The sequence below is a fragment of the Diadema antillarum genome, unplaced genomic scaffold (genome assembly GCF_040938485.1).
Source record: "Diadema antillarum isolate AM-2024a unplaced genomic scaffold, OU_Dant_1.0 scf00000202, whole genome shotgun sequence".
Classification (NCBI taxonomy): domain Eukaryota; kingdom Metazoa; phylum Echinodermata; class Echinoidea; order Diadematoida; family Diadematidae; genus Diadema; species Diadema antillarum.
This window is the reverse complement of record NW_027271091.1, coordinates 7758-19083: the sequence shown is the minus strand read 5'-3', so window position 1 is coordinate 19083 and position 11326 is coordinate 7758. Positions and strand designations below refer to the sequence as shown.

Here is an 11326-nt window from a genome sequence, read left to right as displayed (position 1 = left end):
AAAGAAGTACATATGACCTTTGACCTCAATTTGCACAGACAAGATGGCATCTGAGTAAAAAGTAGTTATTTTGTGAAATGATCCTTGTAACATGGTCTTTGCGTGTGCAAAATATGGGAAAGATAGTACAGGTATTCACTAAGATACAGGATGAAACACTATGACCTTTGACCCTAATTTACATACCCAAGATGGTGTCTGATCAAGTAGTTGTTATTTTATGAAATAATTTACGTGACATGAACTTAACATGTGCAAAATATGGAAGTGATAGAGGCCGTTTTTCTTGAGTTATTGCAAAGAAAGTTGCAGAAAGAAAGAAATATCTCAATACATCGAAGATAAGCTTGAATTTCAACCAAAATCTTTGACGTGATCCCGACAGCGTATGAAAAAACGAAGGGCACACTTACGGTAGCGTAAAGTCTAAGCTACAACATATTAAAATCTGGGAGAAATTTACCGAAGGGTAAGTGAGCTAGTGCTCGATAAAGATAGTCATGTCAATTTTCATTTCCAGAAAAACTGCACTCCCGTAGAGATAACACGTAAACTGGTCAAATTTGACAAGATTACTTTCAATCCATTTTTACGAGGTGATACCGTTATCCAATCAAAACTTTGTAATTTTGTGTTTGTAAGAACATTAAATAAGCTATAATATACTGAAATCTGGGTGAAAATTGACAAAGGACTAGTGAGATACGCTTGAATAAACTTGAAATTTGATGACGTCATTTTGAAAATTCACTTTTTTACTTTATTAAGAAATTTGATATCTTTTGATCATTTTGTCAGCATTACCACCCCATGAAATGACATGTACAACTCATCAGCTTTCAAAATATGTAAAGAAAATGGGGGGTCACCGTCCATCCTGACGAGTAAAATCGGATTTAAAATTGGCGGTTTTTTGGCATAGTTGCACTGTATATCGCCATTGACGCGCGCGCGGAATTTAAACTTTGATTGGCCCGTATGACGTTATATTGAGTCGGATCGACTTGAAACTTGGTAGAAATATTCCTTGACATTTCAGACATTCGATCCGTGCGATAAAACGGGAAATTTCTATTGCATATGAGCTGTGCGTGCGTATATGCGCGCGCGCGTACGCGTCCGTCGATTTTTTTTGAAATGCTGTAAATGACCTGAAACGTGTGCAAAACAATTTTGAGGTTGATTAGAGCATGTTTAAATTTCAACGCGCGCGTACGCGCTCGTTTACTATGAACGTGACCAAATTTTATGAAATATATCAATAGACCTTGACTTGAACTATATGATATCTTAATTTCATTCAAAAATTCCGTTCCATTAATGAGATATTGATGTAAACGTGATTTCAGATAATGACGTCATAATGACGTCACGGTCAACTGATCACATTGATACACTAGATCTGTCGTCCTTAGGACATGATACATACATGGTATAAGTTTGAAAGTGATAGGTGGGGGACTTTTTGAGTTAACCGCTGCACAAGATTTGAGGAGAAAGAAATAAAGAAGAAGAAGAAGAAGAAAGAATCCGTACAGATACAATAGGTGATCCGAGAGGATACTCGGATCACCTAAAGAATCCGTACAGATACAATAGGTGATCCGAGAGGATACTCGGATCACCTAACAAGACGATGAGAGTTCCCTGTCCTATGTAGGTTACGATTCGAGAGCGATCGAGAGTTCACAAAGTCGATGAGATTGAAGTGTGATCATCTTCAACTCGTGACCGTCGGGGGCGACATTTCACCCTTGGAGATTTTCAGACTATTATGCTTTTTTTTTTAAGTGAAATACGAATTAAGCAGCAGGAAATTGAAATGGAAAAGGTGAATACGGTTTTACACAGTGATATAACACAACATTATCCCGGAAATCATTTATATGCATTTACATTGTATATTTGTAACACAAACAAACATACATACAAACAAATAAACAAACAAACAAACAAACACAAATTAACAACAGCAATAACAAAGCAATACACAAACAAACGAACAAACAAAACATGTACACGTATGAAGCACATCTACAATTTATTATGGTTCGTAATTCCTATTTACTTTTTATGTCTGTTACACATGACAACTTGGAATCGAAGTGCAAATCTAGAATGTTGTACAATTTATCAGAAACAAATGGTAAAAGACCGGAAATCGATAAGTGGGAATATTATTCTATTTCGTATTGAAGGAAATTTTACCTTCTTACTTCAATGAACTCGTAAGAAAGCACTCACACCGGGCAAACTGCACGTTGATTAAAGACAAAACACAGATTGCTATATAAATAAATTTCGCAACATAATGCATGACATATGGGACCACTAATATATAAATTGAAGCCTATGTCTATCAGATGTTTTTTGGCATTCTCCAAATGTGCTGGTTTTTTTTTAATAATCTCTGATACATAATGGGGCCATTATGAGTCCGAAAAATTAACATACTTGAGTCTCATTTTTCTTACAATCTATTTTGCATACAGCATTAGATTTCTTACCACCTTTACCGTTCACGTTCAGATAAACTAAAATGAGTTTAACCCTCCCCGTTTTTTCCATGAAACAATTCTGAAATATACAGATCTTACATTTTTCTCACATTATTGGCGTCAAATAGCCCCCCTGCATCCGATTGGTCCCCTCTTAAAACAATGTCATATCATCTTAATGACAAGCACATGACAGATTCGTAACGTAGATTACATTCAATGTATGAATAGTTAACAACGTGTTGTAGATTTAACACATTCATACCATTTTTGATATGCTGTAGTATCGTGTGCAGATGATTAGGTAAGGTAAAATTACCGTCGCAGTACTCAATTGTGATGCTTTCGTATCATTCTGGAAAACTGCTAAGCTATCTAATTTTAATCATTCTTTTGGGGATTGTTTGTAGGGAATTTCCCTTCTTCTTTACATGAGATGAATACTGCCAATAAAATTGATTGCGAATAATCACATTTCATTATGTATACTTGTTCATAGGTTAACTTTCTTAATGTTTTCTGCACATACCATAGAAAGTAAACAAGCAAGTCTGGTTCATAGGTCTTAATCCTTGCGCTTCACGCAATGCCATTAAATTAGAGGGGATACGTGCATATGGCAAGACTTGGGAATCGAACCCGGGTCCTTTTGTTCCGGAGGCAGACGCACTATATACTGATTCAAACCACAACCCAGTTGGAGAGCGCCAAAAGCGTTGCATTTTTTACGCCTTGATCGGATGGAACTCGTACAAAGCTCTTAACGAGAACTTAATGAGTATTCTTTGTGAGGTCGGTGCAAGTCGTACATTGGTCATCGCAACTCACACTAAGCTCAGTGTGAGTCGCATCGCGCTAGGTTCATCGTAGTAGATCACTCGCGTAACCCTCATAAAATATAAGCCGTTTTGACGAGAGTTCACTCGAGTTCAAGCTCGCACTAGCCCACTATCGCTCGGCTTCAATTACAACTCGGCCGAGTGGGAACACAATTTCACACAGCATTATATCGACAATCATTATCTAGACAATAAAAATGAATAACCCTTGACATGACTCCTCCACAAAGCACGGAGGGTAGTATTTGTCATGACTTATCCCATCGTTTGGAATAAACCAAAATCTTAGAAGTTAACAACTTTTGAACGGATTGTCCGATTTTTAAGAAAGAACTGCCAAAATGAGTGTCTCGTTATTCCTTTCTCAGTGGTGGAAACAGTGGCAATGTCGTCCTCTCATAAAATCATTATAGTGGGAACTACATGAAACCTAAAAAAGCTTTAAGAAGCCTTGTGCCCTAGCTTCTCCCCCTCCTCCTCTTCTTCTTCCTCTTCTTCCTCCTCCGCCTCCTCCTCCCTTCTCCTAACCGTGTTCAATCTCCTTCATCAACAAAACGTAATTAAAAAAATCCCCTTCTTGAGGACATGGGAAATTATGTCTAGAAACTGAAATAATGACGGTTAAAACCACACAAAGATAAGAATGATTCCAATTCCAAGAAGAGGAAATGGATCCTGCTTTTAGAGTTAGAATTGTAAAGAAATGAAAGTGACGTAGTTTCTACAAGACTTAGCGTTAATACAAACGAACAAGTACAGCTGCCCCCTTTGAGTTTAATCCTAAAACTGTAAAGCAAAGCCCAGTAGCCATAAACATCTTTGTCCTGAAAAGAACAAACTTCGTTCACACATTATCAAACTTGAAATGGATCCTGCTTTTAGCTTTAGAATTGTAAAGAAATGAAAGTGACGAAGTCTCCACAAGACTTTGTGTTAATACAAACCAAGAAGTGCAGCTGCCCCCCATTTGATTGTATTTAAGCCTAAAACTGTAAAGGCAAAGCCCAGTAGCCATAAACATCTTGGTCCTGAAAAGAACAAACTTCGTTCACTCATCATCAAACTTGAAGGAGTTTCAAACCACGGTGAGAATGCGGGTAACTACTGCATTCGCGAATGCAAGTATGACGACGTATCAATGGCCTCCGAACGACCACGGGCCGAGGTCGGCAGCGGCCGTCCTCGAAGGGCTGACGCTGGCCGTAATCATTGTAGTAGCCTTCGCAGCGAACTTGTTGGCGATGGCGATCATGGTGAGAGACAAGCGGTTGAGGTCGAACCTCCACAGCGCTCTCATTTTCACCTTGATCTGCATGGACCTCGGTGTGGTGGTCACCAGTATGACGTTTTCCATCTGGTCCGTGTACGACAACGGACACTTTCTCCGCAATAACAAGGTCATGTGTACGGTGAGCCCGAAGTTTGCCTTGGTAGTTCATGTATTTTCTTATCCGTATATTTATTCTCTTTATTCATTTTTTTTTCCATTTTGCGATGTATTCGTTTCCTAGTATGGGTATACAGTGGGCTCGCGTTATTACGAAGTCCTCGGGACCGGCAGTTTTCTTTCGTTATATCGAAATTTCGTTGTAACCGAACAAACAAACACTAAAAGTAAAATAAAATAAAATAAAATAAAATAAAATAAAATAGAATATAAAGCCGATAATGCTGCGGCTTTAATTTCTTCTTTTTTTTAAAACCAGAATTTCGTTATAACCTTGTTCGTTATAAAGCGGGTGTACTGTATTATTTCCTTCATTTATTAGTCTACCTATCTATTTGTCTTGTTTGAAATCTGCGGGTTGGTGCAGACATTCTAGCAGTATAAATATGACATATTGTATCTAACTTAACATAAAAATAGAAATGGGTATGGCATTGTATGAGACGATGTAGGATAACGACAACGGCAGGCCCAATGAAGGAACAGGGATTAAGATCATTTTGAATAGACGATCCTTCCTAACTGAAGCAGTTTTGATTATCATTATCTCATTACTCCAACTGTTATTTCATTATTACTATCAGAGTGATCAGGAATGGATAAAGATCATACTATTACAATCTGGACCTTTCAGAGAAGAGAAGGGGATAATCTGTTGTGTTTAAATTCTGAAGTTATTTTTTGTCTCAATCCTTGGCATGATTTATAGCAGTATTAGGCCTATATGAAATCAATCCCAGAGAAATAAAGATGGAAAGAAATTCAACGATTACAATTTATTTGATTACACACTGGGATACCCAATGCTGATCTGTCCGATATTAGAATTGATTATCTTATTTCATGAATGCTAATGTAAATGCATGTATCTGGTTGAAATTGTACGATGAACAAATAATACTGCATTCAAAACCTGCCTACAGCGGCCATCTAAGGGTGACGAAAAAAGTGACCTTCATAAACAGGTGAACGCTATAGATAGGGTCATTAACATGCCGTTTTCTCTCAGAGGGATCTTTTTTTTTTGTGGCCGTGTACAGCAGACGGCCGCTTTACACAGGTGGCTGTAAAGACATTTTTTTTTATATTCATGTCCCACATTCCACATTTCATACAAGTTTTATGTTCCATTTGATTAAAAAAAAATGTTGAACACAACAGTAAATTTGAAACAAAATTGCACAAATGTATAAAGGACATGTGAAGTGATGTGTAATATGAGGAACCTACTAAAAAGCAAAGCTTGTGTGATGTAATGTAGGTTCCAAATATAAGCATTTAGTACAATAATAAGTCAATGACGAAAAATGACGAAACATGCAAGAATGTCGAGAATATGATAAAGTTTACGGAATGTACAAAGTATTGTGTGGTGTTCATCGCATGATTATACTTAAAGTATATTAGTCCATGGGCCGGGCCAGATATTGGTATACCATCTGAGGTGGCAATACCTTTTTTGGTGTCATTTTCTTTGTCGGGCATAGATATGCTTATCAAGCTACGATAGCATTTCCAAATGAGTAGCTTAGTCATAATAAATGAATTTTAAACCAATTTGGTCTCGTTGTTATATCCCTGTACTTATGAATCGAGACCAACCGCTATACAAAAAAGAGCAATGTCTTCTGTATGTTCACAGGTGTTCTGTTGTAAACGCGGCGCGCTTAGTCTTTATTCAAGGCAGCGAAGGGAGTATCTAAGGGTTCTGATGTCCTCAGCGCTTAGTCTAGTATTCAAGACGGCGAAGGGAATATCCAAAGCTTATAATACAGTGTATATCCCTTTATCTAAAAACAACAACAACAACAAAGCAATTTCTCGTGAATTTTAGCGTATTTTTCAATTATTTATCATTTTCCGGTGAAAACGCTACGGTGAAAACGCTAATACCACGCCAATGTCGCTTTATTTCCATCCAACAATGAAAGATTATGCAAAAACAATGTACCGGTACACTACGATACATTATAATTAATAATGTTGTAAATGAACAGAGTGATTTTTGTTTAAAACTGATGTATTTGTTGAGAGGGTGGTATAAAAACAGTATAGATAATCCCTTTTATTAGGAACTTTAGATATGATAACGGTTCATTGTTCTAGATAAAGACTAAGCGCACCGCGTGACAGCTGTGGACATCATAACCCTTTGGATATTCCCTTCGCTGCCTTGAATAAAGACTAAGCGCACCGCGTTTACAACAGAACACCTGTGGACATACAGAAGGCAGTGCTCGTATTTGTATATAGCGGTTAGTTTCGATTCAGAAGTATAGGGATATAAAAACGTGACCAAATTGGTTAAAAATCAATTTGTTATGACTAAGCTACTCATTTGGAAATGCTATCATAGCTTGATAAGCGTATCTATGTCCGACAAACAAAATGACACCAAAAAGGTTTTGCCACCTCGGGTGGTACCAACAACCCATTTTTCGGGTCTTGGCCCATGGACTATACAGGTGTGACTGTAAAATCAGTAAGTACTAGTAACAGTAATGGTGATTAAATATCGTCGTTGTTATTGGTTAAAATCATCGGTATTCTAAGGCATGTCTTTAAACTATACTTGAGCTCTTCTGGAATGATCTTTTATATCTGTGACAGATTAACGGGTTCTGCGCCACTTTCTTCAAGTTTGGCAATTTCCTGACGATTCTGATGATATCGATCGATCGATACTTGACAATCGTGTGGTCGGTCAGATTCCCGCCGACTAGACTCCGAACAGTCGTCTTCCTCGTAGTTTGCTGGATAGTGCCCCTTTTCGTAGCCGTCCCTCCAGCCGCCCAGTCTCTATCCAAGTACGAGTATCTCTCCGACACGCACCACTGTTCTCCCAGATGGGACTGTCCCTATTACGTCATCATGTTCGTTTTCCTCTACGGCATCGTCCTTCCCGTCATGCTCATCTGTTACGTCGCCGTCTTCCGGACTATCAGACGACAAGAGCTCCTCATGAAGAGACCCCCTAAGATGGACAACGAGACAACTGTCGCTTGCGGCTTTGGCACCACCCTCGTTGCGGAGACACAATTCGGCAAGCTTGAAGGCGGGGAGAGTACAGTGTCGTGTCTTCAGGGTGATACGGATAGACGTGGAGTGTCTGCCAAGGACGATTCAAGCGATGGTACCCTGAGTTTACCCCTTGAAGAGCCGCCGGAGCAGGAGGCTGTCTGCAAACATCAGTCAAAGCGGAAGAAACGGCACTTGCAGCTGAGACGACGGAGGCTCAGAGCTGACAAAAGAGTCGCATTGACAGGTAGATGGGTGTGCTTGTGTGTGAGTGTGTGCTTATGGCAGAAAGGGTGCTGGACAGCAGTGGCGGTTCCAGGGGGGGGGGGGGGGGCGCAACCGGCTTACGCCCTCCTTTATTGTTCGTTAAAAACAAAAGAAATAATAGGAAAAGAATGACATGAAACCCCGAAGTGGCATCAGAAATATTAGTTAACCCCCCTTTTACAGAAGTCTTGGATCCGCCCTTGGGACAGTCTTCTCCAAGAGAGGTTGACCAGTCTTTACTGAAGTCAAGGAGTTATCATTATGTTACATCCTTTGTGACAACTCCTTGCTATGGTTGCTTATGTATTTGTGAAGATAGGCCTACACGATGATACATAACATGGGCAGATTTTTTTTCTCTCTCTCTCTTGAAGAAATGAGCTGTTAGCGTCGTAGACGATCTCATATACCATGTTCATAGCCTAAAAAACTTCTGAAGTACAAGTTGTTATTTTGTTTTGTCTCTGATTCGTGTTCTAGATGGAAATTGAAGTAAATTTAGCTTGGTTGCCACCTTGGCAACATTGGGCAACTTTTTATTAGGCTTATTTCAAACATAATCATACTATGAATCCAGGAAACCTGAAGACACGGATAACGTCACTTTTCAAGGGTTTGATATAATGAGGATTTATCTTAGGACACCTATTTCATATAAAAGGGTACTAGTGTCTTAAATAACATAGTAAAGCATAATGAGCTAATTGGTATATGCATGTGAAAGCATCCAAACACACCCAAATCCCTAAACGTTTGTAATATGTTTACAATGGTGTAGGCCTGGCACAAATGCACATCTAGGCATCTTTTATGTGTGTGTTTGCGTGCGTGTGTGTGTATGTGTTTGCATATTTGGGAGCGGAGATATCACCTATACCTTCCAGCTTTGGTGCACAGGAGAGTTCTGGGGAGCATTTCATGAAGCTTTTTGTCCGACAAAGTTGTCGGACAAATTTGCTCTAAGCCAATCAGATGCAAGGATTTCAGTAACTTGTAACAGTTTGTCAGAAAAATATCCGACCAAAACGGTTCATGAAATGCCCCCCTGAAGTAGGCCTATAGATTTTATAGCAGAGTGGACGCTCAATTCACAAGGACGTAGGAGCAAGTTGTCACTCACTGTAGGATATGTAGTTCTAAACATGTTAAAGGCCCACATACCCGGGACTCAAGAGGGCACTCTTTACGATTCATATTATGATAGCTGCCTGCCTGCTGGACTGATTTGATCACATTGATCTCGAAAAAAAAATGATCCAGCTATAGTTATCTTATCTATTCTGTAAATCATATCATCATGTGTGTGCTTTATTTAGATACTGTATATTACTTTGGGTTTACCCCTGATATTAGTATGTGTGTGCGTGGTTGGAGGTGTGTGTGTGTGTGTGTGTGTGCGTGTGTGTGTGTGTGCATGTGGGTGAGTAAGTGTGCGGTACACGGGCGCGTGTATTATGTAGTTATTTGAGTATGCTTGAAGAATATGAGGTATTCATCAATATCATAATAGTATGAGCTCCCTATACAGTGGAGACTTAATGAGCTCCTTTGTGGAGACGATATGAGCTCCCTCGTGGAGACGATATGAGCTCCCTCGTTGAGACTTGGTATATTTAATATTCTTGTTTATAATTTTATCTTTATAAAATTTATAATGTTTGTTTTATGTTAAGTGCTGTGTGGGGCAAATTATTTGTATAGGGCCCCATTTTTCTCTCTCTTCTTTCTTTCTTTAAATTAACAACAACAACATTGATCTCATGTAAATCGAAATTTTTAGTTTTAGATCAATCGACTACAGTAACAAGTAAAAATACATATAGGTAAACGTACTTACATGCCAATAATATTAAATCATTTCTGCGACTATAGCTATCAATGTAACCTGCAAAATTTTGAGGAGAATCGTTATGTAATAGTCCTAACCAGCCAGGATCAATTAACGAACATGCAATACTGCCCTCTTTGATCATAGATTGTTTCCCTTTAACATTTTCTCAAGCAATCATATGCGGCCTCTTAATGTCTTAAACGGAGTTCTCGGGTTCGAATTCCGTCATGTGCTTATACGTCCTGTGAAAAAAAAAAAAAAAAATGCTTTATTCACGATGACCCTTCGACCCAGATATTAGGCCTATATCATAAGTAGCCTCCCTAAACCTGACAATGCTATAGGGTAATTATATTGGCAGTTCCTCTGACAGATCTGTCAAAACACCGAAGGTGCTGCCCCGGAATAAACACACACCCACACACACTAACACACACACACACACACACACACACACACACACATTTAAACGGTTTTACTTTCTTCTCTTGTTGCGTAATCCTGCAGGAGTTCTACTTGTGCTGACCACCGTTGTTTGTTGGTGTCCTTACTTTGTTGTTCATTACTGCTTCAACCCCACAAACCCCGCCCACTGGGAGGGCGTGGTCAGCATGTGGTTCGGCTACTCCAACTCCTCCCTTGATCCCATCATTTACGCGTTCATGAATCGCCGCGTTCGCCAGAGACTGCGCTCGTTGATCCGTAGGACGATGGACAGGTACACCAATCGGTGAACAAAGTGAACACTTGGATTCAGCCAGCGAGAACATCATCCTCAACTCTTAAAGCAAGTTGTTATTGTTGAAGCTGTTATTGTTATCATTATTTTTTTTTTTGGGGGGGGGGGGTTAGTTATATGATAGTGTATAATTATTATAAGGTGGTACAATTATTGTATATACATTCTTTCATGTTATACTTTACGCACCTTAATTTCTGTTATCAAAAAAGTGATGTTCATATCTTTTTTTTTGTCGAAAAATGAAATAAAACATTGAATTGAATTGAATTGAATTGACGCTTCATTCATCATTTGAACGACTTAATGATATTCGCCTATACTCATTTATTGATAATAGTATATAGATACATTACCTAACTATGCATTTAACACTTTAAGTATTATCTATTCACTTGCATGATTAATTCACTTCACAATTATCAATAGATACATGATTTCCATACATTTATTACATAATCATCATGATAATCTTTCCAGACATTTCGAGGTAAATAAAATGTTTAATCTAAATGTTGAAGCTCTTAAAATGATTGCACAAAACGAAGAGATCCGACAGAGCCTGTCTCAAACTAGGCCAAAACTCATGACTCCCAATACCTACTTACCATGGTTAAAGGGATAGTCTAGTTTTGGTTGAGATAGGGATTCACGTTTTAACTTTTTGTGAGATAACTAGAAGCAACT

At 38.7% G+C, this 11326-nt stretch overlaps 1 protein-coding gene across 1 annotated transcript; it reads left to right on the top strand.

The window, feature by feature from the left end:
* Positions 1–366: 366 nt before the first annotated feature.
* On the top strand, positions 367–10634 carry LOC139723921 (octopamine receptor beta-2R-like; the record flags this gene model as incomplete). Its single annotated transcript, XM_071635125.1, has 4 exons — positions 367–416; positions 4488–4746; positions 7395–8049; positions 10408–10634. Coding segments are annotated over 4 exons (1191 nt in total), but the record flags the coding sequence as incomplete, so codon positions are not given.
* Positions 10635–11326: the final 692 nt, after the last annotated feature.